The following is a 15,779-nucleotide window of genomic DNA, read 5'->3' on the forward strand; positions in this document are numbered from 1 at the left end:
TATGCTACTGATAATAACAATCGGCTAACTCACGGGTACAGCACTAGCTTACAATAGCCACTGCGAAGACGACCAGAAAGTCCTGTTGTGTGTGTTGTGGGTATGTTTTTTTCAACAAAAATAAATAAATCAATAAATAATAAAAACAGTGTAATGTCATCGAAAAGTGATCGTCTTTAACGCCGAATGTCAAGTTTTTATCGTCTGGCGTTGGTTGCTAGGAAACAGAATAGGCGGAACGTCAGATCCTCTCATTTGTTCTGGCCGGACGTTTCATTCGGTTGCACACCATGCCCTTGACTTCCTACGAGAGGTGATAGCCGATAAGTAAACGCAGGCGCCTGGGAGGTCGCTAAAATTTTCTGAATTGAAGGGGGCATTTTTTGGCCATGGGGTTCGTACCAGACGAGGCAAAGTGCCTCCCTCCCCCGGGAATCGTGAACAGGAATTCGTTGTGGCTGTCCGCTGTCGGCTGGGGCTCCGCGATGCTTCATAATGGCATCAACCACAGGCCGCCGCTAAAATCAGGTTAGCATGTTTGCTAGCTGACTTTCAGACTAACCTTATATTGTGTACGGAAATGCACTTTCCTCTCAAACGCTGGGTATGTTTTCATCACAAAACTTGCTCTTACCCTCACATGGTGTATTTAGCAAAGAGCCAACCTGCTGTGTCGCGGCGGAGCATTGATTTGTTATGACACCAGTTCATAATAGCTGATCTCTGATCTCGAAAACAAATCAACTATTGAACAATTACGAGCTAACTATTAAACAATTGCTCGGTTTATATCCTGAACATATACTGTAAATGTCATTATGCTGGTTTCATATGGTCTTAATGTAGCAGGTAGCTAATTAAAAGACTTACATTGAACTTTCTGTAACTTGCTTCTTCTTATTTTGAAAGTAAAGATGGCTGCAGGCCTGTGGTTCCACAGAATCTCAGTAAAAGCTTTTATTTGTGCCTTCAGCTCAAACGTCACATCGTCCTGCTGTGTGCTGAAAACAGAATATTATCTCTCTTATTTCCCCTTCTTAGGTGTTCATCGACAATGCCTGCTGGCAACAATTGGTTGGTTCATCGGCTATCACATTACAAAATATGAAAATTACATTTACGCCAAACGTGATCGAGATATGCGTGAGTATATCAGACTCCACCCGGATGACTTTGCTCCAAAGGGTAAGTGAAGACACAAGAACCCAACAAATCTGCTGTCATTGTATATAATGTCTCATCCACGTTTCTTCATATTCTGTATTAAAGTCTGGGAGGCGACATTGATTAAAACCACATCACTGATGATTATTGATGAAAATCTGTAGCACGATAGTTGTCAGGTGGATTTTCATTAAGCAAGGGAAGGAAGTGCACAGTGCTGGTATTATGTGTTTATATGATACACGCACGATGTGCACTGTATGAATATATTTTTATTGTTTCTCTATGTTCTGTTATCCTATTACATATTATCTGTTGCATTAATATATTTTTCATACATTGCACCATCAGTAACAGCAATCTTAAAGCATCCCAGAATCTTAAAACATGGTCAGGATGAGGGTATGAAGCCCCAAGCTGTTTATGCATTTATGTCTGTAATGTTTGTAGCACAGTGGAACATTTGTAAGTCTTCACATAGAAATGTTAAACTGGGTGGCTCATGTATGTGTGCAATCAGATTGTTCTTGTTTGTTTTATCTGACAGAAACGAAGACCTTTGGGGAAATTGTCGAGCCTTTCCATCCCATTCGCTAAGTGTCTGCGGCTGGTGAAGACGGAAGAGGGAAGGAGGGAAAACATTTGCAGATTACCATCTGTCCTGACTGCTCTTTTTGTGACATATTTCTGTCATTTATTGTGTGATATATAACTATGTAAATAAAAAAGAATTATCCAAATTCAACATTTTCTGACTGAAACTTTCCTGATTAGTCAAAACAGTCAGCGTGATTCTCTCTAAGGTTGTGTGTTTGGACATGAATCAAGCCTAAAACACAGCTCTGTTGATTCACGATCATGTCATCAATTCGTATTTGTGCTGTGTCTCCAAACCAGAGCTGCGGTTATTACAGTTAGCAAATGAAGGGATGCAATTGATCACTTTTGGCAATGCATGTTTATTCCATATTATTAAGTTAGAAGCTTGGGGTCACTGAACGTAAGCAGTTCAGGCATTTGAGATGTTCACATGACTTTTTTACACACAGCATTTTTACAAAAATCTTATGTTTGCCTGATGTCCACAAATCTTATATGGTCTCTAATTTGCCACTCCAATTATGTCCATATATTTCTCAGTTAGGTTCTGGGTCTTCTTGGTGAGGGCAGTCATGACAGAAAACAGTCCTCTCAGGTGGAAGTGGAAGAGAGCATCAGGATCTGTGTCCAGAAGAGGCTCCAGGGTCTTGAACATAGTGTTGTTCTTGGTCTTGTGGTCATCCAGAGGCACCAGACTGCTCTCCACTGTGTTTCTTATGGCCTTGAGCATCAGGTAGTTGTCATACAGGTCAGTGCAGGAGTCCTCTGCTGCATCACAGTCCCACAGCTCATCGGAGGGCACGTCTCTCAGCAGGCTGGGCAGGAGAATGGTCTTCTCCATGTCACTGACAGCTGAGCTGTATCGTCTCAGAGTCAAGAGCAGGCTGTTTTTGTTGAACTTGGCCTCGGCATGCTGCATCGTTCCAGTTGGTTGTGGTTGACTGTTCCTGTGCTGTGGTGGCTAACAGTAGGAAGCAGTGTGCAGTGCGAAGCCCTGAGAGCAGATACTGGTGTATTTATATGATGGACACAGGTGGGTTGATCAGTGCAGTTACGTAATTACATCATCCGATACATTTGGGAATGCTTTGAGTGCTATGTGGAGTCAAAGCCTTATCTTTATTTGATTTGCACAACCTGTAACTTCTCAGAGGTCATAATAATGTCCCACCAGTGTGCACCAAAATGAACGTCTGGCAAATGATTAACCAGGCAGACCATAACTCCTGACTCTTCTGTTGTCTGTTTACACAGTATTGCAAAAGCAAAGAGAACTTGGATGATTAGTGTTAAAAGGGAAAGTTTATGCTTTATCATGGTCGTGATGCAAGCATAAAAAATAAAGAAGCCAACATTAAATTCACAGGGTCCAGGTGGTCCTGGGTACAAACATTTGTTTCTAGGTCTGGTTCGCCTCGAAAACGAATGACTGCTGATCATAAGGTCCTTTCATGTGTGTGATGAGCTCTGGTATTTTCTGCAGAAATGGAAATAAAAGCTCTGCAGTCTGTCTCTTGGCAGGCTAGCTGAGGAGAGGAGCCAAGTACCACCCTGAACACGAAATACCAGTTTGTGCCTCTTTTAAGACAAACATTGTGTAGAATGTAATAGCTGCTCTTGTGATCAGTAGGATTTGAAATGTATTTTCATGCAATGACACATGATCCCAGTTTGAATGGAATAATTATACAATCAACTGCAAACATGAAGATTATTTTCTTTAAAAGAACAAAAGGTTTTTAAGAAAAACGTGTTGATTTGTAAGGCAACGTTGTAACCTTAATTATTGTAAAATATAGTAAAATATTACATTGCATGTCAAATATTTTTTACATTCAGTCACTCTGTGGACATTCAGTTACCCTCCAGTTTTCACAAAAGCAACAGCGTAGATTTCATGTAGATTTTTACAAGAGCAATAACACAAAACAAAGAACAAACAATCTCAGTTAGTGTTACAGATGTTAACCAGTGTTAACACCCAAATACTGTGATTGTGGCATAGATGGCAGAGGAGGTGATGCTCTCTGTATTGAATTTGTAAGAAATTCACAAAGTTGGCAGTTGTCTTTAACAGGACTAATAAAAATTAAAATGGAAATTAAATTGTTAAATTCTATATCAATTACAACAATTAATTAACTCTAAATGTCAGCCTGACAGTAGTGCAAACCAAGAGTCCCATTCAATATTTCCAGCTCAATAAGATGGTAATAAAGTGGTTTATCCACCTTGTTTTGTGCCATCTACCCGATCCATGATGGGAACCTGAGAGCAGATGGACGCTCCCTGACTGAGACTCTCCAAACACTGTTTAACAAAACTGATGGAGCAAGAAAGGTGCGAGCACAAGCAGAGGGACGAGGATAAAGTCTCTGCTTCCCTCAGGTGACATCCAGAGAGGTCACATCTGCATGGATCAGTTCTTCCTGTTCATTCTCTGCAGTTTTAGATGGGACTTGGCTCTTCCTCCATCAAGCACATACACTCTTTCCTCAACACTGCAATCCACCAAAACCTCCACTGTCCACGCAGTCCGGTTTGTTGATTCAGATTCAGTTCACGGCGTTCTTCTGTTGACCTCTGATAATGATTTCAAGGACATTGGTGAGATCCATCATCTTGATGAGCATATCCATGATGTCCGGATGGTCCTTGGCTCCACTGATAAACTCCTCCAGTGTCAGCTCACCTGAGGACACAAGTAGCAAAGATGAAAATGACATCTACGCATTTTAAATATTAGGTCAAGTCATAATTATTAGAACAAATCATATATTAGGACATTTCCAGACTGCTAACCAAGGACACAGTTTTTCTTTATGTTCAGGGCTGATAAATCATAATATCATTCGTTAGTTTGTTCTGGATTGACAATAAGATGCCCCTACCTTCTCCGTGCACATCGATCTTCTCATATATAAGAGTTACGATCTCTTCTGGAGGGATGTCGTAACTTCTAGTGATGTCTTGAATCGCCTGATAGAAGAGTTTACACAGTTGATTGTTGGTAAACACTCAAAGGCCGATTGTCTTTATAGAATACACTGTCTAAAACTAATAATGGTTTAAAGACACAACTGCACACTGGTTCCACTACACCTACCATTGAATCCAAAACTACTATTACTACTACCACCACTACAACCATGACCTACATCAAACTGAGCTCTTATTAAGAGTACAGTTATCAATAGAATGCTGATGAGGTAAAAAGGTGTCATGTAATCTGTAGGATGATCACTAAGCAACGTCTTCAGCAAGTGAATTATGTTACAGGCAAGGCCATATTTAGACTTGAGGTTAGATAAGAAGCCCCCTGGATTAGATGGCATGTCTAGTTCATGGCCAGTTAAACCCATATCTGCTCTTTTCAGAGAAGAGCGGCTCAGCTTTATGATTCACAAAAGTGTGACCTGCTCAGATCTTCGGTTCTGTGAAATTCCAGTTACAAAACATTAAAAGAAAATATTTTCTACCTTAAATATCGTCTCCAGCTCCTCCTTGTCAATTTTCCCATTTCCGTCTTGATCAAAGAGCTTGAAGTACCACTTTAGTTTCTGGTTAATTTCTCCTTTCAGTAGTAAACTGATTGCTGCAATGTATTCGACAAAGTCTATATAGCCATCCTGAAAAAAGACACGCAGAAGATACAGTTAGAAGGCCTGAAGGATGAATCCATGTGTTTGCACCAAAACTTAGAACTTAACTTTTAATAATAATTTTGCATTTTATCATTCTATGTGAGGATAAGCCTGAGAACACCATAGCAGATATGTACAGATACAGTAAATTATCATAAATCGTCCAAAGCTTTGTGAAAAAATTCAGGACTGACAAGAGCTGACCTCCTTTCTTCTAATCTCTCATGAAAGGTCAGAGATCACTGTAATCTCTGCACAGTCCATTCAAAAGTTACACTCTTCACGTAAAACCATTTGAAATAATACAGTGAGCATCTTATTTTGGTACCAGAGAACTGTGTTTCAGCAACGTGCATGCATGTTATTCACCAAGCAGCTGTTTTATCAGTCTGTGAAGTTTGTCTTATCAGTTGGCAAAGTGTTGCCAGACTGACCAGAGTTTTAGGGGAATTGCATAATCCATTTATTCCTGTGCTGGTGAAGAAGAAATCTGTTACAGGCGTTTTCTTACCCCATCCATATCAAAGGTGAAGAAGACTTGGTCCACATAGCTGCTGGCCTCCTCTGTCATACCGTTCATTTCAAGCATGGTCTTGAGCTCGAAGAGTGTTATGAGGCCTGAAGGAGACTCCCTCATGAATTTGGTGTACCAGTGGTGCATGTCCTCCTCTAGGATATCATCCATGCTGGAGCAGTGGGTGCCCATTATTCCTGCAGAGGTGTTTTGTCCAGAATCCTGCAGAGAGCCAGTGATGAAGCTGAGGCGGGAGAAGAAACTGTGCGTACTGAGCGCTGGCAGCAGTGAGGTCTGACTGAAACCTCATGCGACGACCAACTTAATCTTTAAGTCTTGGGGCAGCCAAAAGGAGAGATAACCCTTTAATGGGATAACAGCAGGAGTTTTCCAAGAACCTCAGGACACTGCACGCTCAATGGCTGAAGTTGGGCTCTGGGGAGCTGGGCCTCTAATGTGCAACAAGCTCCCTCAGGTTTGAACTCTTGATTGGGGACAAAGACACATTTCTTTTTTTTTTTTTTTCTTCTTTCCCCCCCCCCCCCCCATATTTCTATTCCAGTATTTATTTACTCTCTTCATTCTCTTTTCTGTTTTTACAGTTTTTACATTGAAGTTTAGTGAGTTATATCCCTGACTACCTTTAACTTGTATTCTCATCTGCATATTCTCAATCTACCCACATAGCTGTGCACCCATTCATAAAGGTTATCACACACCTGTGGGATTCCTCGAGGAATTAACCAAGGGTCATCCTCCTGGAACCGACTTATCCTCTTTTCAAAAATGAAAAGATTAAGGGTATTTCTGACCTACAAAACACTCATTAAGACCTCTGTGAAATATTACATAAAATTATTATCTGTGATAAATATAGTCATTCATGGTAAAGGTATGTTAAATATACATGTGAAACATGCCTTTTGTTTTCAAAAGATAATGATTTTTATTTTCAAACTTTTTGCTATTGAGTGTTGAGGGACAGTTTTTTGTTAGTCTTTTAGATTTATTTTATTATCTACTGAAAGACAGAAAAACATCTATATGGAGGAACGAAAAATGTGCTTTTCCTCTTACAATACATTCCTTACAATGACCCTTTCAAGTTGAGCACATTTTGGATACAATAAAATTTCTTCAGCATTAAAAGGGCCCAAGAGCACAATAACCTCCATCATTCTCACACAGAGGAAGGAAACATCCAACAATCTTCCTAAACCTGCCTGCTCAGCCAAACTGAGCAGTTAGGGAAGCGGGGCCTCTGTCGGACAGTTGATCAAGAAGCCAAGATCACTATGAATGAGACCAAGAGTTCAAGGACAGTCATCAGTGCAGCACTCCAGTCAGGCTTTTATGGTAGAGTGGACAGAAGGAAGCCATTCCTCACTAAACCGCAGAGTTTGCTAAAAGACACCTGAACGACTCTCAGGCCATGAGAAGCAAAATCCTCTGGTCTGATGAAACAATGATTGGAACTATGTGGCCACAGTTCCCAACGGTCTGTGTGGGGAAACCAGTGGCCCAGCCAGAGTCCAGACCTGAACCCAATCCAGCATCTCTGGAAAGATCTAAAAATGGCTGCCCACCAATTCTCTCCATCCTGCCTGAATACGCTTGAATGATTTTGCCAAGTAGAGTGGGAGAAACTCTCAGAAGAAAGGTGTGCCAAGCATGTAGGATCATTTACAAGAAGCCTTGAGGCTGTCGTTGCTGCCAAAGGTCCTTTAACCAAGTACCAAGTGAAGGGGCTGATACTTAGTAAACAGGATATTTCAGTCTTTTATTTTTGAAAGACTGATAAAAAGAAAAAAATGAACTGAATCCATTTTAGCATTACTCTTCAACAAAACTAAACTTTCTTGCACTGTACCTGCTTGCTTACAATCCAATCAGACCTCTCAGGTCATCAGGTCAAGGTGTTCTCACTGTACCTAGAAAAGAACCAGATCTGGTTTTGAGGGAGGTTCTCACGTCTTTGCAGGTCAAGTTGCAGATAGTTGTTACATCAATGTTGTTGTTCCTGTATGTTAATGTAGTATTTTTGTCGCTGTATGCACTTTGACATAGAGCACACTGAGTTTACCTGTATTTACCTAAATAAAAGTGCCTTTTGCCAAGAAGTGAATCATTTTCAGGCCCTTCCAGCCTGAGTTCCTATGAGCAGGTCAAAATAACATGTTCTGTCTGATTTCTCTAGATGACAAGCAAAAAATGTATCATGTTTAATATAAGTTTTGGTATTTTATATGGCATTAAATTATCTTTCAGATGACAGATTTTTTTTGTTGTTGTTCTGGAATACAAGATTATATAAAATTTAATCCCACAAATAGCTGTTTCATTGAGCAACTATGGGCTCTACTGAAAAGATATAGTCACTTGAAGAGGAAATATTATCGTGTGTGTATGACATGAATTCTTAGTACTGTATATCTTTTTTTTTTCCTGAAAGGAAAATATATTTTCACGTGTACTTCTCGAATGTCCTTGCTGCATGACAGTCACATGCTGGTCAAAAGGTCAAGTTTAAACAGCAGTGCATTAGTGCATCCAAGAGATTTCAACAGCTTGTTACTGTACATAAAACCAAATTACTTCACATTCTCTTTGAAACCCTCAAATATTGCACACGTTGGGATAAACATTAATACACTTGCCCATTTCACTTTAGACTTGTTTTATTGATTCAGACTGGACAACTTTTGTTGACTTAAACTGGTTTTGTACTGTTTTTAGAGTTAGGGAGGCTATTTTCTGCAGATGTCTATCTCTTTAAAGTAAACACTTTTCTTAACCTGTTGGCAGCTCAGAGAGATCATGGCACGGGGCAGCAGCACGGGGCAGCAGCATGGGCCACGCTTGTATATATCTTATATTAGCTGCCTGTGCATTCTGTAGTCACTGGTGGTCCATTTTCTCAATCCTATTTTGAGAATTGTCAATCATCTGAAGTCAGATTTACTATAATAAGGACGCTGAGCTTTGATTGTCTGATTGGTTTATGCAGCATTTCCCTTCTCTCAAGTCCATAATCTGTAAGGTCAGCCATGGGTCAGCAGTGCTGGTTAAACATGTATTTATCCATTCTGGCATGTGTGCAAGGGCTTTCTACATCTTTATTGACTCAAACTCTGTCACAGACAAAATCTGTTTCAAATGTCTCCCATATAAAACTAACATTGGTCACAAAACTTAGATCGATGATTATAAAATGTGTCTGAAGGAATTCTTTAATATTCATAATCCTGTTATTATTTTAGGGTCATCATAAACAGTTTCACTTTCTCAACATTCATAGAAAAGTAGCAAAGATAGTTTTTTTTTAAGTAAAAACTTAGATTTGAGCTTCACATTAGGTGCAGTTTCAGCAGCTACAAACACTGGATCAGTAAAAAAAAATCTTCTTTATTTGAGAAAATATAGGCCATACACATTGTATCTTACATAATAATCATAATCAAACCATTACCACCAACCTTAATCAGATGTGATCTTATCACAAAAAATGAACTGATTAAAAAAACTCTACATGGCAATTAGTGTCTTAGTTGTCTCAAGTGTCAGCTCTTTCCATTAAGTCTTGTACCGACTGCCACCAGCTGAGGCGGAAGAATGACTGTGACCATTTAATTTGGCATAATCATTAAGCACAGCTGTAATCTTATTAGAGGACAGGCTGGTTGACATGATCACTATCAGGAAACAAACTGCAATCTGACACACTGACAGTTCTACTTAATTAACATGTTAAGCACCAGCAGGGCTGTTAAATGCAACAACCTGCTACTGCCTCAACCCAAGAAGAAAATACCCATGTAGACAAAACAAACAAACAAAGGAAACGGCTCCTGTTCACTTGCATGTGGGACATGCACTCCCTCTACTGGTCAACCACAAAGATGCTCTGAGATACAGCACATTCATGAGGGTGAAAACTGAGCTGTGGTGGTTGTCAAACAAAACAAAGCTGATTTTCCTACAGTGTTTGTTTCTCTGTAGGCAAATGCCTTCAGAGTGCTCTGTAATTTTGGCTTGCAAATATGTTAAAAGATGAACAGTAATGGGACAGACATGCAAATATAAGCACTTACATTTCCATTAAAAACTCTTATTCAGCCACAGGTTTTGTGCAAATGTTCATGCACGAATCACAATGATAGTCAAGGAATGAATATAAATAATTGCAGCATTTACACCAACGCTCATACACATAATAAACTTGCGGTTAAAGAAGGCACAATAATACAGAATCTCAAATACAAAAAAGTCCTGCTTTTTGTTGGCATTCTCTTGTGAGTGAAACCACTCAGTTTGACAGTCAGTACGTCCATTTTACCTGACAAGTCCCACACTGTTGGCTGACTCTAATCAGGAACAGTCTTAAAAGCCAAGATCATCCATATGACCTGTAGCCACAATTGGTTTGTGTGACTGTGACCATGTAGTTTCCTGTGGTAAACATGCGTCATATGCAAAATTTCTACAGGCTCATGGGAGAGTCACACAAAAGTCTGACTAATCACATGCACAAACATGCACCTTAATGTAGGTTTGTTGTTTGCTCAGCGTCTCAAAGTCAGATACACTCATTTTCCAGTCTGTTGGTGAACATTTGTCATTAATGTCTTTGCATTTTTAGGGAAACTGGTTCAATGTACAGTTCTGTCTTATCCAGCTCCTGGTCATACAGAAACTGCCTGAACACGTTGTACACCATTTCCCTGCTCAGAGTAAAGTTTCTCAGCTGATCCTGCTGCTCCTCAGGCATGAGGAATGTCAGCTGGTAGTCAGCGATGACTGAGCCGTTTCTGTAGGGAGAGAACAGAAGTTTGAAAGCTCAACACATTTTTTTCTGTGAAACACGCAAATGAGAAAATGCTAAATCCAGTGGTTTCATGTAGCAGAGGTGAAAAATGTAGTCCAGAACCTCTGAGTGGGACGTGTGTTTACCTGAAAGCATATATCTCAGCTCTGGAGAAGTATCGTCCCAGTGCAGGGGAGGATCTGTACAGTACAGCCATCTGGGTGGGGCAGGTTGAGCCATGCAGAAGCAAACAATGAGAGTAAAATGCATTTGGCTGATACCAACCTACTTTCACTCCACGGTGAGCTCTGTTCTGCTGCTGAGTGCTTTCCATTTAAATTCTCTCTAAGAGATAAAACCTAGAGGGCTTTCAGCAGCAGGCATGAACAGGGTTTTGGTTTGTGAAGCTTGTGGCAACACTGTCTCAGATGAAAAGGTGTTTTTTTTTCAGATTTTACATCAACAGAATAATATAATAACACAGTTGTCAGACTATAGTGTGAAATGTGATTTTAAACCTAGAATAATTCAAGTAAGTAGGTTTCTTCTGTTTCACTTATCATATTCTTCTGTTCATGTTAACTAGTACTGTATGTTTTTAATGTGAAGAACATCAGTGTTATTTTCAATGAAATGTGCAACATACTGTAAATGAAACTGCCTGGCCTTAATAACATAATCACTTCTACTATTACCATTAAGTATTGGTCTTACTGGACATACTGCCCTTGCATCTTTCCCCAAGTTGTTTATACATTAAGCCATTATACTAAAAGCATCAAGTCAAACATATATATAATGTTTTCTCGCACTTTCTATATTAAACAGTAAATACAACCAATTAAGATGATTTTTTAAAACACATTATATGAAATACGGGTCATAATTGGCCAAACCTTTTCTTGCAGGTTAGCAGAAAGTGCTTGGCTTTCATTGGAGGAAAGGGTGAGATGATCCTCTGTGAAGGCCACATTAGGCAGCTGGAAGCTTCCATTGAAATGCAGAGGAACTTTAAACAATGTCGGGTCAAAGTTCTCATCGGCATCCTCGTGGATCGCTGCTCAAAGAGAAAATGGGTCATGTCTGGAAAAGTAAGCGCTGTACTGAAATAGTAACATCATGTTATCATTCGCTCCCCATTGTTTTGTACTGGTCTACAGCTTCATTGCACAGTGTTGATGCTATGTTCCCACAGAAGCATTACATAAAACCGCACACGCTGGCCTGTCGCTGCCATGACCTTGTAACAGTTGTGTGTATGATGAATTTCTTAGCTACACATCAAGGTCATTTAAAGAAATGCATAATCTTTACCTGACTTCTCATCCTCTTAACACTCTTCAACCTGCAACACACTCATCACGAAACTTACCTGAGCACACCGACAGCGAAATTAGAATCACAGCAAGGATGAAGACAAAGATGAAGATGATGACCATCCATCGTCTGACTTTCCAGAAGACGACCTGTTTCAGCTCTCGATTTATCCTGCACACGGCGCCAATCTAAAAGCAAAATGAATTACTTTGTCAAGATATGGCTACAGCCTGTGGGGGTTCAGTCTTGATGCTGGATAGGTTTCTATTTTTAGAATGAATGTCTGGTATCACTTTAATGAGACATAATTCAGGGAAAATACTAACAGGGCATAAAGACCAGTATCCCAAGCCACAAGAGGAATATTCTTTTAATTTTTGACAAGAAAAGAAAATCTGAATACATTGATGTTATTTACAGCTGCGCTGTCCTTGTCTGCTGTCCAGGCGATGGACGGGAAAATAACTCAGTGAATTATCACATGGTAACAGAAAAGTTACACTTCCTGTGTTCCAAGCATTGGAGGAAGTCCCCAAGAAAAAAGTCTTCATACCTCTCTAGGAGTGTCTGTATTTCCCTGAGTCCTTTGATTTTCTGCTGCATGGTTCAAGGGCCTCGTCTCTCCGTTACATTCAGCAGTCTGACGAAAAGACACAGCAGACAAGACATTTTTTTCCTGGAATAAGTCATTTCAGGACAGTGTGTTGATTTGTTCATTTCCAAAAGAAGTTACTAGCACAAGTTGTCGCCACAGAGACGAGAGCTCCTTTTTTTGCCTCACAGACAGAGATAAAATCTCGTATGTGTTATTCTTATCTCTTGAACCAAATACAAGATACACAAGAGCACAGCTTTGAAGGAAGCTCACCTCTACAGAAAGCAAAACGTCTGCATCCGTTGCATGGACCAAACCTTCTCCGTTCCCTTCTGACACCTGGGAACAGCCAAATGTTGGGGAATATTGTGATGAAGTGCTGGACACCACAAAGGTCATTTTTGTGCAAACTGATTATGTACGTTACACAGAGCTGCAACTAAAGACTGTTTCATTATCGAGTAATCTCTTCATTGTCTCGATCAATCGATTTGTGTTACATCCATAGAACAGTAGAAATTGTGAATTATGTCCATCAACGTTCACGAGGTTTCATCTTACCAACAGTCCAAATCATAAGTACTTTACTGACATGAAAGACTAAGAAAAACCTCACATTTGAAAAGATAGAAAGAGGCAATGTTTGTTATTTTTGCTTTAAAAAAACTTAAATAGATGCCTATACATTTAAAAAAATAAAGCAAATGTAGCAGGCTAAACACAGTATATCCTATAGTATGCTTCTTTTTATAACTACATTTTTTATTACGAAATACAGCAACAACAACAACAACAACAACAACAACAACAACTACTACTACTACTACTACTACTAATAATAATAATAGTAAGAATATATTCATATTAGTATTGGGCATAATTATTACTGTTATTCAAATTGGACAGGTCATTAAATCTCTCCTTATTTACCTCATTAACTCACCAGTTCGTCAGGCAAACAAGTTGCTCCGAGGTTCCCATTTGTCTTGATGGTCTTCAGCTCCATGGCCATGCTGGTTCGGGTCCAGCTCCCAGTTGGGAGTTATTACTGTAAGTCCGTTTGACGCCCCAACCCGGAAGTGCGCGTTTCTTATGAATTCCAATAATGAAACTACATTCTTCGGGTCATAAATTCCCAGATGTGGCTGAAGAAGGCAGCGGTTCCTCAAACTGAACAGGTCACTCAGCGGGTTCACTCGGTGTCATGACAGGTCGTGGGAAATGGTTTTCCAGAAGCGGACATTACTCCCTTCCGTCCTCCTTCAGCCTGCCAGGTGAAAGCTACCTTCAAGTATCGGTACAGCTGACGTCGAAGCCGTTTTGAAGTAAAGACGTGGGAGGAGACGTTTCGAGCTAGTGTAACGACTGAGCGCGACACAGGTCTTCCTGTGGAGGGGACTGCACAGCCAGCCTTTCTTTAGACAAACGTTGTGAAGGTAAACACGCCTGAACCTGCTCGTAAACACTCTTTATCGAACTGTAGGTGTCTACAGGTATGCCTGTCTTCAGTGTGCACACGTGATCCAGCTCCTGGTTTTAAGCAGGTGAAGGTCTCGAGAGGGTTTTATGATGATTTAATATTTACCTAACCAAAGAGGGTGTGATGAGTCAAATGACTGCCGGGAACAGTTTTCTTTCTGCAGGCTGATCAGATTCAAGAAGTTATTCAGAGGCCTGTTTCAGTTATTTTGTCATTAGAAATGAAAAAACAGCTATTTTATGAGTTGAATTTAAGTATAATTGTATAAAGTATAATTGTCTGCTGCTTTTAACTTTAATCAGTATAAAACAGTTTTAAAACAGACCAACAATAAAAATGAAAATTTTGCATCTGAGTAAATAAATTAAAGTTTTTGTTTGTTTTTACATGCAAGTTTGGTGTAAATTTCCAGTAACAGGGGACATAGATACATTTTTACCTTTATCATCATCACTTTAATTCTAAGTAAGCAGTAGAGATCGACAGAGGTCAGTGGTGAGAACCTGTAGCTGTAGTTTTTATAACCATGCGAATAATGCCCTCATGAATATGCACATAAAAAGATCAGATCACATGTACCGATATTAACGTAATTAAAGTCTAATAAATACTGATTCCTTTGAAATGATTTAATTTGTTCAAGGTTTAATAAAATTATGTGGCTCCATGTACTAAGAACCATCAAGGTTATTTCGGCCTACCATAACAGGTGCAAGACGACTGAAGCTGTTAATTAATTCAGTTTGGAGTGGAGTTCAAGGGTTGGAGGAGATCCGAGGCTTAGCCTTGAAATCTTGGGTCTGAGTCTGGAGTCACGCTTTGATCATACATACTGTTATATAAATAAGAGCTATGTAAATAAATGATTATTACAAGACACACAGCTAACTGCCACACAAACTGCCCCCTTTAACACAGATTAAACAAAACCAATCATTGCTATGTTTTAGACAATGTAAGGAAGGAAACTCATTCTAGTCCGAGTGTCACGTTCAGTGATCCAGATTGTGGTCGTGGGACAGCTTGATAGACACACAGGTGTAAAGACCGATGTGTCTCAGCCGTCCACTTGGATCGGATCAGCCAAGACGCATGTTAATGTCAGGGGTTTAACCGGCACAGGTGTTACATGTTGACTGATTCCACTCCCTCAGAGCGTGATCAGAGGACACACACACTGGAATGAGCCGTCCTCCTTCTTATGATGTTTGTGGTTTGAGCTGAAGCTTTCTGAGGGACTGGTAAGGCAACGAAGGAGCAAAGCACATGAAGAAGGTTGATGTTATGGAAGCAAGTGTGTGTGTGTGTTTAACAGTGGTCAGCTGCACAGAGGGAAAGCCTGAGTAACACAATTCAACAGTTTCTAATAAAGTCAAAGCTTTCAGCTTTCTGAGACATAATGTGCTCCACTTGTTGTCTTGTGTTTGTGTTTTTCTCTGCACGTTCTCGTAAAGATAAGTTGCACACAAACTGCGCTGCCAGCTGTCCTACTATGGTGAAGTTACCAGTTTGAAGGAACACTTTTGCTCAGTTCTGAGTTGTAGCTCCCCCCATGTTTACTTCACTAGCTTCATTTTTGAGGCCTGTCAGGACATGAAAGCCGGTGCTCCAGTGACACAGGCTGAGAAACATACAAACACAGCCCCGAGAAGAGGTCCAAT

The 15,779-nt window shown here is 40.0% G+C and overlaps 4 protein-coding genes across 4 annotated transcripts; 1 reads left to right on the forward strand and 3 right to left on the reverse strand.

The window, feature by feature from the left end:
- The first annotated feature begins 277 nt into the window (after positions 1–277).
- ndufc2 (NADH:ubiquinone oxidoreductase subunit C2) lies at positions 278–1,909 on the forward strand. Its single transcript, XM_076735199.1, has 3 exons — positions 278–528; positions 1,042–1,185; positions 1,712–1,909. Exons 1-3 carry the CDS (start codon positions 390–392, stop codon positions 1,759–1,761), a joined length of 333 nt encoding a protein of 110 aa, XP_076591314.1. The 5' UTR covers positions 278–389; the 3' UTR covers positions 1,762–1,909.
- Positions 1,910–2,103: 194 nt separating this feature from the next.
- On the reverse strand, positions 2,104–2,738 carry thrsp (thyroid hormone responsive). The gene has a single exon (XM_076735166.1). The coding sequence runs from the start codon at positions 2,681–2,683 to the stop codon at positions 2,267–2,269; it is 417 nt and encodes a 138-aa protein (XP_076591281.1). The 5' UTR covers positions 2,684–2,738; the 3' UTR covers positions 2,104–2,266.
- Positions 2,739–2,864: 126 nt separating this feature from the next.
- guca1c (guanylate cyclase activator 1C) lies at positions 2,865–6,206 on the reverse strand. Its single transcript, XM_076735164.1, has 4 exons — positions 5,920–6,206; positions 5,244–5,393; positions 4,656–4,743; positions 2,865–4,456 (listed from the first exon to the last, which is right to left on the reverse strand). Exons 1-4 carry the CDS (start codon positions 6,112–6,114, stop codon positions 4,320–4,322), a joined length of 570 nt encoding a protein of 189 aa, XP_076591279.1. The 5' UTR covers positions 6,115–6,206; the 3' UTR covers positions 2,865–4,319.
- A 3,076-nt stretch (positions 6,207–9,282) lies between these two features.
- c15h3orf52 (chromosome 15 C3orf52 homolog) lies at positions 9,283–14,078 on the reverse strand. Its single transcript, XM_076735541.1, has 7 exons — positions 13,582–14,078; positions 12,912–12,977; positions 12,597–12,683; positions 12,099–12,231; positions 11,623–11,783; positions 10,873–10,943; positions 9,283–10,730 (listed from the first exon to the last, which is right to left on the reverse strand). The coding sequence occupies exons 1-7, from the start codon at positions 13,648–13,650 to the stop codon at positions 10,541–10,543; spliced, it is 777 nt and encodes a 258-aa protein (XP_076591656.1). The 5' UTR covers positions 13,651–14,078; the 3' UTR covers positions 9,283–10,540.
- Positions 14,079–15,779: the final 1,701 nt, after the last annotated feature.

This window comes from Chaetodon auriga, chromosome 7, assembly GCF_051107435.1.
Source record: "Chaetodon auriga isolate fChaAug3 chromosome 7, fChaAug3.hap1, whole genome shotgun sequence".
NCBI classification, from domain to species: Eukaryota; Metazoa; Chordata; class Actinopteri; order Chaetodontiformes; family Chaetodontidae; genus Chaetodon; species Chaetodon auriga.

Coding starts and splice junctions, on each gene's coding strand:
- c15h3orf52 (XM_076735541.1), bottom strand. CDS start 13,650: ATGGCCATGGAGCTGAAGACCATCAAGACAAATGGGAACCTCGGAGCA. Junction 11,784..12,098: donor TTCGCTGTCGGTGTGCTCAG/GTAAGTTTCGTG, acceptor CTCTTTGAGCAG/CGATCCACGAGGATGCCGAT. Junction 10,944..11,622: donor CTGCTAACCTGCAAGAAAAG/GTTTGGCCAATT, acceptor TGCCCCACCCAG/ATGGCTGTACTGTACAGATC.
- guca1c (XM_076735164.1), bottom strand. CDS start 6,114: ATGGGCACCCACTGCTCCAGCATGGATGATATCCTAGAGGAGGACATG. Junction 5,394..5,919: donor TCACCTTTGATATGGATGGG/GTAAGAAAACGC, acceptor GTCTTTTTTCAG/GATGGCTATATAGACTTTGT. Junction 4,457..4,655: donor GATCGATGTGCACGGAGAAG/GTAGGGGCATCT, acceptor TTGTGTCCTCAG/GTGAGCTGACACTGGAGGAG.
- ndufc2 (XM_076735199.1), top strand. CDS start 390: ATGGGGTTCGTACCAGACGAGGCAAAGTGCCTCCCTCCCCCGGGAATC. Junction 529..1,041: donor CAGGCCGCCGCTAAAATCAG/GTTAGCATGTTT, acceptor TCCCCTTCTTAG/GTGTTCATCGACAATGCCTG. Junction 1,186..1,711: donor GGATGACTTTGCTCCAAAGG/GTAAGTGAAGAC, acceptor TTTATCTGACAG/AAACGAAGACCTTTGGGGAA.
- thrsp (XM_076735166.1), bottom strand. CDS start 2,683: ATGCAGCATGCCGAGGCCAAGTTCAACAAAAACAGCCTGCTCTTGACT.